General features: G+C 33.9%; 1 protein-coding gene across 6 annotated transcripts in view; it reads left to right on the forward strand.

The window, feature by feature from the left end:
• The window catches only part of LOC145938062 (inactive dipeptidyl peptidase 10), a 98,496-nt gene that overhangs the window by 70,270 nt on the left and 10,022 nt on the right, over window positions 1–18,204 (forward strand). For 3 of the 6 annotated variants that reach the window (XM_083041404.1, XM_083041403.1, XM_083041408.1), the window contains exons 2-6: window positions 5–249; window positions 14,343–14,449; window positions 15,221–15,419; window positions 17,175–17,249; window positions 17,497–17,549. In XM_083041404.1, the coding sequence (XP_082897530.1) occupies window positions 148–249; window positions 14,343–14,449; window positions 15,221–15,419; window positions 17,175–17,249; window positions 17,497–17,549 (536 nt within the window). In that variant the 5' untranslated portion in view covers window positions 5–147. Of the gene's footprint in view, window positions 1–4; window positions 250–6,509; window positions 8,267–14,340; window positions 14,450–15,220; window positions 15,420–17,174; window positions 17,250–17,496; window positions 17,550–18,204 lie in introns of those variants that run through there. The other 3 variants (XM_083041405.1, XM_083041406.1, XM_083041407.1) reach the window with 3 other exon arrangements.

Consider the following 18,204-nt stretch of genomic DNA (forward strand, 5'->3'; position numbering starts at 1 on the left):
TTAGGTGAAGAACTGTGGATTGGTGTAATAAAACCTCGGCCCCAGGAGTAGCCCGGGGGTTACCCCGGGGACCTTGGGGAAGCGATCGCGCGAAGACGAAGTGGCTGAGAACGACGAAGGATACGGGAGGCGGAGGAGGAGGCCGCTATGAACGCCAGCGTTAACGTCGAGAGAAACTCCTGGCGGCTGCCTCCCGATGAGACCGTCCAGGTCGCCGATCCCCGTTCAAAATCAGCCCAGGTAAAAGAGGTAAATCGCTCAACCGGCTCAATAAGTGGTCCCTCTCCCAATCGTCGAGTATTTCTCTTGTGGGTTACATATACGATCAGGTTTAAATGCATGTGGATGGGTGTATGTTTGATGAAAGTCGATATCGCATTCTAGTGCAGTACCGGTTATTAATTTACGAACATTTAAAGATAAAGGGTTACAGATAATTATAATAGAAAAAAAAAAGAAATTAATATCCCGTACTATGAATGTTAATATTTCGGATTAATATTATCTCTCATGCTACATAACAATTGAATGTTGATGTTAATAATACTAGTTTACAAAAAAAATTGTTTTTATTATTTTAAACTAGACAAAGTGTTTCTTATAAAGTTTTGGATGCTGAAAACGATGCTGCAAGCCAATTTTCATCAGTACGTCAGGTTTTCAAAATAATTTAGATTTAATATGCAAAAAATGGTTTTTTTGCGATATTTGAAATTTTTTTGAGAAAAAGGTTAATATTATCTGGAAATTCTGATCAGATGTCATGAATGTATTGTTTATCCCCTATAAAATGCATTTTTTTTATTTCGATATCTTACTTTTTAGTCATGTTAGGAAGGATTTAAATACAGAGTTTTGCTGAGATAGCAAATACTCCGCCTGATGATGAAGTCATAATTATACTCATAATTTGTAGTTTAAAGCTATCGATACACAGCGTAACTTATCGTGATAGATTTCACTAAATGTATATTTATATATAGGGTGTCTCATTTTAATTGCCCATCTTGAATTTTTTGAAACAAATGCATTTTCCAAAAAATGTTCCAAACAAAAGTTGTATGATCTAAAGGGGGACAAATAATGGTAAAATCAATTTTAGAAAAAATAATTTTTTTTCAAAAACCTTTTTTTCTCAGAAGCATCTTCATGTGAGAAGTAGTTTAGTAGCTTTAATCTTTTATAATTTTATAATATGACTAAAAATAAAATATTGAAATTAAAAAATGCACTTTATAGAGGATGAACAATATATGATATTTGATTAGATTTTCCAGATAATGTTAATCTTTTTTATAAAATAAAAATCTTAAATATCACAAAAAATACCATTTTTTACACATTAAACCTCAATTATTTTGGAAATCTGACGTGCTAGTGAAATTTGATTTGCAGCATCGTGTTCAATACCCAAAAGTCTATAAGAAACACTTTGTCTGTTTTAAAATAATTTTTGCCTGTAAATTAGTAAATAATCGGTGTATTATACTGTTTAGTATAGTATCTAATGTAATGTGGAATTGTGTGTGTGAATGCATCGAGTGTCAAATCCAACAGGTTCTTTACACATCCAAGTAGCTTTATTACATATGATAGTTTTATTTATAAATATAATGGCCCGTATTATGAGCTCACATTTATCTCTAGATGTACCTCTAAAGCTAGAGGTGTCTCTAAAGTTAGAGAGGCCCGTATTATGAGCTCACATCTATCTCTAGTTGTACCTTTAAATGTACCACGATAAATGTGGCGATATTATGAGCGCACATCTATCTCTAGATGTGTCTCTAAACGTGTCACGATAAATGTGGCGATATTATGAGCGCACATCTATCTCTAGATGTGTCTCTAAACGTGTCACGATAAATGTGGCGATATTATGAGCGCACATCTATCTCTAGATGTGTCTCTAAACGTGTCACGATAAATGTGGCGATATTATGAGCGCACATTTAGCGGCGCATCTAGAGAAAATCGCCTAAAAAACCTATTTTGTACCACATTTATAGCACATTTATGCTACTCTCGATAAATGTGCCCTTGGGTACATTTATTTGCGCCTCTAACTTTAGAGGCACATCTAAGAGATAGATGCGTGCCTCTAAAGTGAGAGACGCAGATGAATGTATGACTAAAGTCAGTTTATCTGCGTCTCTAACTTTAGAGACACATCTAAGAGATAGATGTAAGCTCTAAATGTGCGATAAATATATGATTGATTTTAGATGTACATTTATCTGCGCCTCTAACTTTAGAAGCGCCTCTAACTTTAGAGGTACATCTAGAGATAGATGCGAGCTCATAATACGGGCCAATGTGTCTTTTTAATATAGAAATTTTAATGAGATGTTTAAGCGTGGACATATGTATAATATATGTATGTTGCATTTGGTTTGATAATCACAAATTTCTATAGAATCTTCAAGATAACGTTCGATATAGAATTCCAATAACTGTTAATAATGTATGTTACATGTCGCGTGTACATACATCGTCCCATGGGCGATAATGCTAGGGTTTGAATGTAGAACCATACGGCGATTAAGCCCCTCGCGCACGTGCTCGCAGGTGTAGCTGAATTACTCGCGTTAAGCGTCGATAGCTGTATTAGCGACCACTCTGCATAATAGTTCAAATAGCGTAGTTACGTCGTGCCCAAACTATGCGCGGTATTACTCGGTATAATGAATATTGCGCGATAGCAAGATAACGATCGAATAGACATTGGATATTTACGCTTCAAGATTTCTGTAAATTCTTTTCGTCGAAAAAATATATCGTCGAGATAAAACTTTCTACAGAAGAGAGCCAAATTTACAATTATTCTGCGGTATTCATACAATATTTGACCATCGATCGATATTTCGACTTTAAATAATGAACGACCACATTAAAGAAGACATCAATTTTGTATGTTATTTGTCCACGATGAAATGTGAAGAAACACCTTGACGAGCGTTTAAATAAATGGCTTTAAATAAGTCTCATTAAGTTGACATCAACATTTCTTCGAGCATGTAAAAACATGGCATGTAATAACACACATAAACTCAGTCATTCGGAATAACAGAGTGAGTGTAAAGTGTGCTATCGTTAATTGAGCGGTTACATAAAAGAGAATAATATTATATAAGTCACATTTTTCCTCGTGCAGAGTGAATTGTGTTTATGGAGCCGCGAAAAATTTGCAGACGTGTCTCTTTGAAGTACGCACAATCTTGTTACGTAAAACACTTTCTTTGCCTGTCAGACGGTTTTTTCGTTCTGGTTTATGAGCACCGATGTTCTTCCAAATGGGGCACACCTCCGATGGGGTCCAATTTTTTCAGATGACTTTAGGAGATCATATTAAAGTCAGCTATCAAGATCTAAACCGTGGCTTTTCAATAATTCAAAAGTTATAAACAAAAATATCACTAAAAATTATTAAAATCGATATAAGAAGATTAAGCCTCAATGATCTTGACCTTGACATATGTTGTCAAGATTACTATGTTCTGACTAACATTCAAAAAGTTTTAGACGTCGCTCATTGTTTACGAAATTTTTTGAAACTACGTATACTTACGTATTTTGACGTGCTGATTACGAATATGATAGTGAAAATTGGCGCAACTTTCATTTTCATGGTGAAAACCATAAAATATCGTCAAAAATTGACGTTTTTTGAATTTATTTTATCAAATACTGGAAAATTCAAAAGTATGTACAAACACAGATACGTAGTCCCGTTATACGTAGAAAACTACAAAGGCTGACAGTACTGCGTAGAAGTCCCAATATATGGCCTCGCTTTGCGTGGAAAGTTGCAAACCCATGTGGAATCGTATATGGATACGACAATAAGGAGCCAGGGGCTCCGCCCCTCCCCCTGCACCCCCACCCTACTTAAAAACTAACCCAACCCAACCCATGTCCGCAGTACTGCATAGAAGTTCCAATATATGGCCTCGCTTTGCATGGAAAGTTGCAAACCCATGTAGAACCTCGCTTCGCGTGGAAAAGTGTATGCGTGGACACAGTGGGTTCCGCCCCCCTGTGGGGGGCTCCACTATAAAAAAACTAGACACATAGGTTCGGGTTGAACCTCGCTTCGCGTGGAAAGTGTATGCGCGGACACAGTGGGTTCCGCCCCCCTGCGGGGGACATGTGAAATCTTGCTTCGCGTCCAAAGTTGCAAACACATGTTCGATTTACTAAACATAAATAAATGAATAAATAAATGGATAAATTAATAGTAATCTTGGCAATATACATATATGTCAAAGTCAAGATCATTAAGGGTTGATTTTCTTAAATCTATTAACGATTTTAACAATTTTTAGTGATATTTTTGTTTATAACTTTTGAATTATTAAAAAGCCACGGTTTAGACCTTGATAGCTGACTTTAATATGATCTCCTGAAGTCACCTGAAAAAATTGGACCCCATCGGAGGTGTGCCCTATTTGGAAGAACAGCCAAGTATGTATAGTTTAATTATATTCAAATTAACTGGCCCCCATTCTCTCTCAGAGTTGAACAAAGTTGATGATCCGACGATTTTCACGAAACGACTCTTTCCGCTCGTTTAAAGCAGCAAAATATAAATGCGGGAACCGCTTTTATCGCATTTATAGCACTCTTTCATTTATATCGAAAGTGCTTTCGCGTTTTACTTATTCTTTCTTCTTCTTCTTCTTAGTCGTATCTTCTTGTCAGAAGAGTCGTGATACCATGGTTATGAATATTGGAGGATTTTACGTCTCCAACATTGTCTGTTTACATTCCAACATTGTTTACTTATTCTTAATCAGAAACAAAACAAAAAATCAATTTATAATCGATAATGTAACCAATACGATCAATAACAAAACTTTAATTCTTGTGATTTTTCAACAATTTTTTAACAAAAACCTATACATCGAGCAATCGATCGGTCTGTCTCTCGTTTTATATGCGATTTTCGTGGAGTCCAACAGATACCTACAAGTGTAAACAAATTTATCATTCGCCGTGTCAGGCAGCGAAAAATAGGAAGGCAGAACTGACGAGAACAAGAAGCACACATGGCAACAGAGAGACAGAGGGATTCCGACGACAGAATCGGGAAACTCTCCTGTTAGTTAACGACATACACAAACATAGAGTAATTTGATTATCGGATTACCTGATAACACGTGGCACGGATCTGCTAGCTAACGAGTGAGAAATATGGAGAATGAAGGCAACGGCTATATTTTACCCTTTCGATATGCACGAGCACGCGTATACAGGGTGCCCCAAAACTTATAATTGACCTTTCAGGGGCAGATTCTTGGGATCATTTGGAGACGATTTTTCCTCAGCGAAAATGTCGAGGCACCAATAATTTTCGAGTTATAATATGCGATTAAAAAAAATATATATAAAGGGTTTTTCGTAAACTAAGTCTTCTAGAAATAAAATATTAACAAAACCACATTCTTCAATTAATTTCAAGTAAAGTTTCTTTTAATAGAATTTTAATTTAAGGCTTAGTTACAAAGATACATGATGGCAAAAATTGGGAACATGAAAAAAGTGATGGTCTCTTTCGACATTTTCGCTGAGGAAAAATCGTCTCCAAATGATCTCAGGAATCTGCCCCTGGAAGATTAATTATGAGTTTTGAGACACCCTGTATACGCCGACACATACACATATACTACAAAGGAAAACGTACCTAGCAAACTCTTAGCGAAGCCGTTGCCGCAAAATGCCAGCAATGCCATTTTATTCGGTCGTTTTGGTGACCGCCGCTATCTGCTCGGGTGTGATATTGGCTCTCGGAGTGTCACAGGGACTTTCAATAAATTTTCAACAAATGTGTGACTAAAGTTAAACGTTACACGGGTCTCTCGATTAAAGACACTTTGTTCAACATGCCGAAACATTTTGCAATCAATGGCGGTATTCATCGTATTTCTGCAGTGTACCTTAACTACCTAATACCGTGTGACATTCCGCGTATATTATAATGCGCGCATCGCTATTCCAAAGGAAGGATATAAATGTAAATTCTCCAAGATAGACGTGAAAACGAGTTTTCCTGAAATATTTAACGGTTAAAATACGCCCGGCGTCGCTTTAATTTGAACGGACGCACTTGCTGGAAAACCATTACACTTCCGAGGAAAACCACTGCGTTGAAACTGGCTGCAGTTTCGTAAGTTTAGCGCGCACACTACTTCCTGTTGGATCCGTTATTGTATCGCGGCCAACATGTAGAGAAACCCTCAGTTTGACTTCCGTTCGTAGTTGCTGCCGTTTCTCAGACTGCGGTCACATCTAAAACCGCTTTGTCCCATTTGTCATTGCGTCGAAACTTTCGCGAAATTATTTCCAACCAAGTATTGTACATGCATTTAGAATTAACGTCCCCGTCCTACAGACACATTTGACAATTTTTCAAATACATCTTCGTCGTTCTCGCGCTAGTCTTCCAATCTCGTATCGCGGCATTGTATAAACTATCGGGAAAACTAAAGAATTTTGCTGCTCTAAAATTGAACGACGTGGCTTGTTTACGCTCGATTATCGGCCCTTTTGCACGACTGATCTCGTGACCCCGAGAGGGATAGATAGAAGGTGGGGCAGAGCCTCGCTTATATGTCACCTCTATTTGAACTTCCTCCGTCCGAGCGAGGCAAAGAGAGCGAAATGACAGAGAGAGACGTCTCCTCCTGCTTTCCAAAAAAAATCTCATATACGATTAGTCGAACGCTGGTAGTCCCGGAGAACGGACAAATTGTCGGGCATAAATGAAGCTCGCATAAGCGAGCCATCGATCCGCAGGAATTATTACGTTCGCCGATTGACATTGCGCGTTATTGTGTTATCGATCGTTTCCTCTCGCGAAACGCGGATCGATCGTTGAGTAGCACCAGTCGTCGCTGATCAGCCGCTGATATTTCGACACGTGGTGCAATGACGCATGTGCATATGAGTACGCGCGCGCGCGACTGTTTACTATTTTAAATATATATACATATACGTATGCTTATATAGATATAGAGGAAGGATATACATACAGAGAGAAGGAGAGTCGAAATGTGGGCGGCAATAGGCTACAAATACTTGGCAGAAACGCGCTCAGCAGTCTGGCCAGCGCATCTGGTGTCTCCTCAACGGATGAATTAATTATTAGTGTCGAGTGAAACGCGATAATTTGTGTTGCCGTGAGTTCAAAGGAACAACAATAGTGGCAAAATCAATGGATTTTGTCCTTACAACAAGCGGCAAAGCGAGAAGAAGTCATGAAGGCTAACACTAATCTCTCGGAAGATAAGCAACCAATTCATCACTTTTAAAACTCACAAGCTTCACTCAGCCAGATAATTATTGCCCCGTGCAACGTCGTGCAATTTTCCCTATCATTACAATTGTGTTATTTATTTTCGTGTAATCGAAGCATATCTTGTAAGCAATTCTAACATAAACACAAGATTTGCATTATCTTAACTTTCACGTTATCAAATTTATAGGACATGTTTAAAAGTATATATGTTTTCAAGAATATATCTTCAACAGAACAGAATTGATGAAATAAAAATGCTGAAAACTTTTGCCGTATATATACATAGAAACGACGTGATATCTGGCACTAGAGCTTTTTGCGATGTGCCATAGCCCAATTTTCTCACTTTTATGATCTCTACTTTTACATCTCGTAATAACTGCATTGTTACGCGCCAAATGCTAGCCACGAAATTTTCAACTTATCTCGATTATTAACGACACGCTCGTAGCTATATATACGAACTGTTAATCGTCAAATGTTAATGATACCTCGTCCAAATTGTACATTGTCCCAATTGTACAAATTATATGAAATTGCACGGCTTTATTTGAAACGTCGTCGCGAAATGGTAACCAACGATGGTATCGTGTGGCATTATCGAAGCTGTAACAGTAATAACGATCGCATTCCATGTCTATATGTACCTACCTAGCTATCCGATGACAAAGCAGCGAATACGTAACGATAAAATCGCGTCGGGACATATTAAATTTTCAAGAGACGCCTTGGTTCACAAAACGTAAACCGTGTTCATACAGATTTCTCGACGAATATTGAAAAGGCCCGAAGGAATTTGCGCCATTTGATCTCATCGGCAACTATGGAGACTGTAGAAATTTCGTTATTGCCATTGACAGCTTATTGCCAGAAGAAAGGAGCAAACATTATTGTTTGATCACGTCGACAATGATACTATATACACTTATGTATATAAATATTTTACTTTATGGATACAAAAACGTTACGGTAAAAACATTAAAAAATTCTGTTATTAAAATTTTATATACAGGGTGGTTGAAGGAAGTCATTATTTTTTGCATGTTCCCAATTTTTGCCATCTTGTATCTTTGTAACTAAGTCTAAAATTAAAATTCTATTAAAGGAAACTCTATCTGAAATTAACTGAAGAAAGTAATTTTATTAATATTTTAACTCTTACAAAGTTTAGTTTGTGAGAAACTCTTCTTTTTTAATCATTGATAACTTGAAAATTATTGGTGCCTCGACATTTTCACTGAGGAAAAATCGTCTCCAAATTGACCAGAGAATTTGATGGTGTGCTCCGTGTACATTTGTTCAGTTACACCCTGTATATGACAAAAGAAGATCTGTACATGTTTCTCGTGTTACATAAAATTACGAACAAAGTAACAAACATAATTGAAAATATTGTGAAAACCGCGAACACGTGCAGCGATGAATGAACCATTTCGATGCATCCGTATGTGACAACCTTATTTATCGTACCGTTTCAGTTCACTACACACAACAACCACGGTAGTGGAGAGAACAGGCGAAAATCGTCATGTCAAGTTACCACCACCGCTTGGATCGTTCCATAGATATTTCCTTTGAATTAATTCCAGTTGTATTCAGTTTGCCTATAGTCATATTCGATATGCATAAGCGAATACACATTTTGTCCCTAACAAACTATCTCGAGTGTACTAATTCTCATCGCAACAAAGGCATATTATACCGATAACACAATAATTGTGCATGCACATAATAGTTTATTATTTATATAATAGAAATTTTATTCCAATATAATGTATATATAGCTTTATCCCTTCGTGTATAACATTGCACAATTCACAGATGTATTTACGCGATGCCACGCGCGCGCATCTGTTATCTGATATTTTTCATTCTTCTGTAATATAATACACTCTACAAGGGATGTAGAGTGTCCACAATACATAGGAAAAGATTAGATGGATAACAATGGATAGCTAAAATCTTTTTATTTCAATTTCTTTTTTAGACAAGCAAATAAAATATTCTTTTAAATCTGTTTATAGATATATTTATTTATAAAAATAATATATTAAAAGATGAGAGAGATACATTGTAGAGATATATGAAACTAAGAGAAATGAAAAAAACATTTTAAGTGTTTTTTTATATAAACAAAAATATTTGAGGGTTAATATTGCACCTTGTATATACGAAATCTCTAACAAAAAATCATTACTATACAGGATGTCCCAAAAGTCTGGAAATGATTGAATATTTTGTAAAGAATGCATTTTAGAAAATAATGTTTCAGAAAAGTTGTAAAAGTTGTAGGGTTTAAAAAGATCTATTTATTAGCCTTATTAATTTGACTTTGAGTGCCGTTTTTAAGGTTAACTCGACTTTTTAAAATGAAACTACCCTATAAGTATATTTCATATAGATTCCTTGTAATATTCTACATAAAAAATTATAAGAGTAAAATAGCCAAAAATTGAACGGTTTTTACGAGATATTTTATATCTTAATCTGACATATTTGATATAAAATACAAAATATCTCGTAAAATATTTAGTTTTTGACAATCTCACCTTAATACTTTTATGCATATAGAACAATTAGATTGGCAACATGCAGTTTTACATACTTTTTCTTAAAAACAACTATGCGTTTTCTTTATATTAATCGACTCGTCTAATTATTCTATACATAAAAGTATTAAGGTAAGATTATCGAAAACTAAATATTTTACAAGATATTTTGTATTTTATATAAAAAAAATATGTATGACTAACAATAAGATATAAAATATCTCGTAAAAACCGTTCAATTTTTGGTTATTTTACCCTTTTAACTCTTTATAACAGAAAATGTTACAAGGAATCTATTTACAACACTTAAAGTAGTTGCAATAAAAAAATCGAATTAACCTTGAAATGACCTTGAAAAAACGTCATCCAAGGTTAAACTGATACGGCTAATATATATATAGACCTATTTAAACCCTACAACTATCGTCTGAAATATTATTTTCTGAAAATGTATTGTTTACAAAATATTCAACGGTTTCCAGACTTTTAGGACAGCATACATAATAAGCTATTTATACTAATTCTTTGATTTTAGTGCAACTACGAAATATAATATTTAATTCGTACGAAGATCATATAATGCACATGTCATAAAAATTAAATGCATATCTTTGCTGCATTATTGTAGTTTATTGTATGAAGTGGCGCGAATCTTCGTAAAATAATGTGTACGTCGTGCAAGATTATACGCAATGTAGATATCAGCTCGCGAAGTCTAATGTTTCGAGGCGAATTTATAGTCACTCTATATAACTCGCGTGCACACCGCTGTGCATTTTGAATGCAAAGCAGCGACATATCGATCGATCGAACAGAACAGAAAGAAAGAATGAGTCGTATCTCGAAGATATTTGTCAAGTGGCGAATTATTCGAACACAAGAGATCGACAATTATTTATCCGGAGATAAACAGCTCGTCCAAAAACGATTACCGTAGCATAATGACAGCCAATCCAACGATCCATCGTTTATTCAGTTGTATGGAGTGAAGTCATTATCGATGATATCCGAGAGAAGGCCGGGGGATTATATTATATTTTGAGAGATCATTTTAAACTGTATATTTCAGACTGAAAATTCCTTGCTTCGTCGTTGAGACAATCAAAAATATTTTCTGACACGTGATGCTATCGATCGGTAGAATGTATAATGTCGACTATCATTATTTTACTATGTTGCAATATATATATATATATATATATATATATATATATATGTACAAATGTAGAAACATTTACATTTTTTATATAATATGCTCAATATATAAAGCTGCTAATTTTTAAATTACGATTAAACTGCTGAATTTTCAATTAGATAAAAATATTTCAACATGATTTAATTACATTAGTTTACAGCTAAACATTATTTTAAACCAGACAAAGTGTTTTTTTATAGATTTTTTGGTGCTGAAAACGATGCCGTAAATCAAATTTCACTAGCACATCAAATTTCCAAAATAATTGTCTTATATGTAAAATGACTTTTTGCTAATTAAATATCATGAATGTATTGTTCGTCCCCTATAAAATGTATTTTTTTTATTTCAATATCTTACTTTTTAGCCATGTTATGAAAGATTAAAGCTGTGAACTATTTCTCATATGGAGATGCTCTTGAGGAAAAAAGGTTTTTTGGAAAAAAATTTTTCCAAAATTGCTTATACCATTATTTATCCCCCTTTAAATCATACAACTTTTGTTTGAAACGTTTTTTCGAAAATGCATTTGTTTCGAAAAATTCAAGGTAGGCAATTAAAATAAGACACCGTATATATAAATATACATTTAGTGGAATCTATCACGATAAGTTACACTGTATATGTGTATTCGTAACCCTAAACTACAAATTATGAATATAATTATATGATTTCATCATCATAGACGGAATATTTGCTATCTCAGCAAAACTCTATATTTAAATCCTTCCTAACTTGACCAAAAAGTAAGATATCGAAATAAAAAAAAAATGCATTTCATAAGGGATGAATAATACATTCGTGATATCTGATCAGAATTTCTAGACAACATTAACTCTTTTCACAAAAGAAAATTTCAAATGCTATTTTTTGCATATTAGACCTTAATTATTTTGGAAATCTGACGTGCTGGTGAAAATTGGCTTGCGGCATCGTTTTCAGCATCCAAAAATCTATAAGAAACACCTTGTCTGATTTAAAATAATGATAAAAAATTATTTTTTTTGTAAACCAGTGTTATTTAATAAAATATAATAAATAAAGTGTTATTTAATAAAATATTCAAGCATCTCAAAGCATCATTTTTTGTTTTCTTTCGAAACGTCATATTTGGTAGATCGAAAGTGAATATAGTCTCATCGACGAATATCAACAAATGATCCTTCATGTTTGTCTAAAGCGAGTTTGCTCTGAAACACACACTCAGGACTATTCTGATAGGTGAGATATACAACGATGCGTGCATTATACAGCTCACGTAATACGAAATCTGGCGCGCAATTCTCATTTACATGGCTCGCACGCGTGTTATCCGGCCCGATAACCGGTGGACAAGAGAGCGACTGTGCAGGTGCACTCGTATGCAATATGCATAACGTAGTCGGTGACGTATTTCATGAAAGTGAACAAAAACCGCGATATTCTGAACGGCGCGGCGGCGCGATCGAACTTCGCGACCCCAAAAGCGTTTTTACAATCTACGAGAATAAAGTCTGTTCTTGTAACGTCGAGAACACAGTATTTCGCTGGTCCTCAAGGACAATTTCGAGCTGAATAAATAACCGTACCGCATAAATTTTTTAATTGATTTACAAGGGGAATTTGACAATAAGCTGCGGACAAAATACATATTTTCATTGCCGATATTCATAAGCGGAATGTTGACATGGAGTAAATGCATGAAAATAAATTGTACACCGGGATTATATCAGCAAATTTGTCGCAAAGCATATAAGTCACTTAAAATCGTTATTATTTGCGATATTTCTTACAATCTGATAAAATTCCGGGCAAATTTTGCGAACAATATAAAAGTTTGATTGAATAAATAATTTTCTCAAAAGAAATTTTCGTCGATACGAAACATATCTGTGCCATAGATGAAAACAGATGAGTCGATTTCCATTCCGGAAATTGCGATCCACGCGATAAAGACACAAAATTTCGTCGGCGATGGAAAAAATTTCCTTGAATTTTAGCCAAACCGCGGCTACTAGAGAACTTTGACGTGTTTCTTGCGAGGTCCGTAATACATTGAATCTAGAGCAAGAAGCATTACGTGTATCCGACATACTTCCATGTAGTTGCTGCCGGTGCTAATTAACGAAAAAGCTATACAACACAACGATTCAACTTTATGACCAAAAAATGCATATTGTGATATATGACGAGCAAAAACAAAAAAAGCGTCAATATACACATTTTTCCTGAAATTACATAAATATAATTTACGATCATAAATAACAGCACTATAGTTTACAAAAAAATTTTTTTTTGTCATTATTTGGAATCATACAAGGTGCTTCTTATAGATTTTTGGATGCTGAAAACAATGCCGCAAGTCGATTTTCATCACGTTTCCAAAATAATTGAGGTTTAATATACAAAAAAAGACTTTTTTAAGATATTTAAATTTTTAAAACGTTATTTTGAAATTCTAATCAAAAGTCAGGCAATTAAAATGAGACACCCTATATATGTATATGTAAATATATATTTAGAATTTATCACGATAAGTTACACTGTGTATGTGTATCAATAGCCTTAAACTACAAATTATGAATATAATTATTTGATTTCATCATCATAGGTGAAACACTTGCTATCTCAGCAAGACTCTATATTTAAATCCTTCCTAACATAACTAAAATATAAGATATTAAAATTAAAAAATGCATTTTATAGGAGATGAACAATACATTCATGGCATCTGATCAGAATTTCTAGATAACGTTAACTTTTTTCACAAAAAAATCTCAAATATCACAAAAAAGCCATTTTTTACATGCACATTAAACCTCAATTATTTTGGAAATCTGACGTGCTAGTGAAATTTGGTTTGCCGCATCGCTTTCAGCATCAAAAATGTTTAAGAAACACTTTGTCCGGTTTAAAATAATTTTTGTCTATAAACTAATGTAATTTACGATAATAAACTGTACAAAATATAATATTATACACACAACATCCTATAAGCATACAGAGAATATGTATATATTGTACAACATTTATATGTGTGTATGTGTACAAATACATATATCTTGATTCTAGTATATAGTTCGTTACATTAAACGCAACAGTGTATGAAGATATTATAGATGTAGAGTCTTCTGATCTTGATCGCTCGTCTTTCTCTCTCTGTCTCTCTCTCTCATCGATGTGTTAAATCTTCCTAATTATTCTCTAAAGTCCTCTCTCGTATTCGTGACCTGCATGCCTCTAGTATGCTTCTGCACTATAACTCATTGATCGATCTCATCAATAGACTGATAATTACGTAGGAAGATGTCTTCTTCCACAGGATTTAACGTATGGGGAAGGCGGTCACAATTGGCGGAGCATAATTTTCTCACTCCTGGTCATCGGCTTCGTTATCGCTGGCATCGTCACGGCAATTTATCTTCTCGGGTGAGTTTATATTTTCTTCTCTTTCTTTTATATTTTAATTTTCGTACACCTATTATGCGCTATTTTTCTTTTAAACGAGTCAAACAATATATACGTAACAAATTATAAGACTTTAATATATTTTTTCCGTACTATACGGTACAATGTATTGTTAATGTACAGTTTTAGGAAACTATTTATTACAGTTAGCAAGATAATTTAATCAGTTTATTGTAAATAATTAATATAAATAAATACTTTACTAATAAGTTTGTTTTGACAATTACAAGATTTTCATTTCATATTTTTTATTATTTTGTTGTGGTTTTTGTCAATATATACAAAATTTAAATTACAATAATTTTATAATTTTGCTCATAATTGAATATACGTATATATATATATATATATATATATATATATATATATAAAGTTTTGTTTGTTCTAAAATTAATTAGAAAAAGTTTTTATAGTTTCATTATAATGTTTCTAACACAAAGTGAATTAAATTTATCATCCTATGTAGGATGTACATTTGTAGCAAAGTATAAAGAGACAATTTTTTTTCTCATAATAATTTTTAAAATAATATTTTTCAATTTTTTTCTCTCTCACACACACACACACACACACATTATTATTCTTTTTTATTATTATTTGTTGCAGCTTTGTATAAAGTTTTACCTTCTATCTTATTCATGATAATAGCCTCAATATCGAGTCACAAAGTTACAACAATGACTTTTTGTTTAACAATTTGAGACGGATAATTATTCATTACTAAAATTACAGGTACGTTGATGAGCTCTTGTATTGGAGCGGCAGGCGTCTTACGTTGGACGAGTGCCTTCGTGATGACCTGACACCACACAGGTTACCACCGACCTGGATATCCCACGAAAAGTTTGTCTATCAAGCTGATGATGGTTCTCTTACCCTTTTGAACACTCGCAACAATAACGTGTCCCTTTTGGTCTCTAATCATACGCTTGTACGTATATGTATAGTATTCTAGTATATTAGGTTTTACATTTTAATTACACAAACGATAAACTTGCCGATACTTGTGGTAACGTTTAGAAAGTAAAATATTATTTTCTAAAAAAGAAAAAATTGTTATATATATCATTAAAAAAACTTACCTTTTTAAAAAAAGGTAAAAAAAGGGCGCCAAGTCCACAAGCCATGTGAAAAAGTGTTATACAAAAAACACTGTTTTTAAATTATTGTAAAAAAACTAAATATTTCTAAAAAAAATAATGATATCAAAAAATTGCGCCAAATAAATAAAAATGTATGTTTTATAAAAAATTTATTTGTTTTATTATTTTAAATATTTAAAAAAGTTACTCAGCCAAATATAAATGTGTATTTTGCAGATTATTATCTGATCTAATATAAAATTTATCACAGAATCATCTTTGTATTTTTAAGAATGATGCATCTGCACAGTCAAAACGATTTAGACCAGGTATTCAAACAATTAAAATGACGAACAAAAACTTGGCGTGCCCCCCCTCTCTCTCTCTCTCTCTCTCTCTCTCTCTCTCTCTCTCTCTCTCTCTCTCTCTCCCCCCTCTCTCTCTCCGGCGACAATAGTCTCTCTCCGTCAGGCTCCCGAAAATAAATTAAAATACACGCGAATTAATATTAATTAATAATGCGGCGCTCAGTCTCTCTGGGATTTCCGGTTTCGTTCTCTCTCTCTCTCGCTCTCTCGCGATTGGCGTGGCCGCTCGGCTTTTTGCCCCGCGATTATGTTGGGGTAAATGCGCTTAGTGAAGACCACGTCACAGTATATATAAATATATATATATATATATATATATATTTATATATACTGTGACGTGGTCATCACTAAGTATATATATATATGCGTGTGTGTGTGTATACAGGGTGGGCCATTTTAATCAATCCACGCGAATATCTTTTGAACAATGCATTTTAGAGAAAAATGATTCATACAAAAGTTTTTTGACTTCGAGGAGGACATAAGATGATGTCATTGGTTTGACCTTGGATATTCATTTGAAGGTCACGTGAAGGTCACCTTTAATTTCTTAAATGGAACCCCCTATTTTTCATTGCATATTCTTGTAGCTTACCTCGAGAGCTTTCCAAAACACTATAATTCAATGTTTTTTCGTTAAGTATTTTTGGAGTTACAAGAGTTGAAAATTACAGTACCGCCAGCATTAGCATTACCCAAGGTGACCTTTACGTGACTTTGACAACGCTATTCAAGGTCATACTAATATTACTATGTAATGCGTTACTTGAAACCCTACAACTTTTGTAGGAAACATTTTTGTCTGCCGTTTTCGGTTTTCGAGATATTCGGCTGGCACGGGTGGTCTGATACACCCTGTATATATGAATCGGATAGTTGAGAGTATCATAGATTTCAGATACGCAATAACGGCTGAACCGATCGAGTTCTTACTATGTTCAATCGATAGATTGAGTACGAATTATATAATAAAAGTGTCATTCTATAAAAGTATTTGCTCTATGTGCTTTATAAACGGAGATATTATAATGTAAAATTTGTTTTTATAAAAAAATTGATTCAAGTTTTGGTCGTCGTCGACCTTCTTAATGCGCTATGAAGTCCTTAATAGCACATACAATGTAATTGCATTATAAATTAAATTGTTATATTAAAATCAAATTCAGTTTGATATTGTGTAAAATTAACATAATGTAAATACTAATTTAATTTTTAAAAACTTTACTGTTTTTTCAGAGACAACAAAATGTTCAAGGCTACGAGTGCAGCTCTGATCTACGTTATGTACTGTTCAGACAGGATGTCAAACCGGTAAGTAGCTTAAAGCTTAAACGCAGAAGCTTCTTCGGGGAAAGTTTTTTGGACGGCAACTGCGTCCTAACTTTACGATCTGTGGTTTATCGGCGATGTTCAGTCATGTAATACGATGCAACACAGTTTAGTTGCAGTTAACAGACGATTATCGCTATTTAGAAAACATAGACTCTATGCACTATAAACTTTTTCCGATCCATATATTTTATATTTTATATGATACAAATGGGTAATTTTTATGCAGGTCTTTCGAAACACTTTTACTGCTCAGTACACCGTTTACGATGTCACAAACGAGTAAGTGCATATAGTGATTAAATGTATAGAAAATATTGTTTTTAATAATTTTATTAGACTTTTCTTGAGATGTATGTGTGTGTGTATATACCATACAGGGTGTCCCAGACCACTCGTACACCCCTTTTAAAATGAAAATAAATGGCTTTTATAAAAAATTGCGAACATTTTTTAAGTAAATCGGGTATGCTCTATCGAATGGTGATATTTTCAACTTTTGATTCCGACCGGAAATACGCCATCCGGACCGAAAGTTGAATTTTTTGAGGGGAACATAGTACTTTTTATTACAGATTCGAATTGTACGTGAAAAAATAAGAAACTTTTGTATCAAACGTTTATTCTGAAAGTGCCTCTGTCAATCTTAAAATTGACCTTGAAAGTAACTGTGATAAAATTATGAACTTCAAATGTTCCTGTGGCGTAACTAATTTCCGGTCGGAATCAAAAGTTGAAAATATCACCATTTGATAGAGCATACCCGATTTACTTAAAAAATGTTCGCGATTTTTTATAAAAGCCATTTATTTTCATTTTAAAAGGGGTGTACGGGTGGTCTGGGACACCCTGTATATATATACATAACACAGTTCAACAACAAAAAAAAACATCGGAACGAGACTATAATAGTCGTTTCTTATAAGTTTTTTGAACG

This window comes from Prenolepis imparis, unplaced genomic scaffold (assembly GCF_030444845.1).
Source record: "Prenolepis imparis isolate NDT839.2.m4 unplaced genomic scaffold, iyPreImpa1.0 SCAF_7, whole genome shotgun sequence".
Lineage (NCBI taxonomy): Eukaryota > Metazoa > Arthropoda > Insecta > Hymenoptera > Formicidae > Prenolepis > Prenolepis imparis.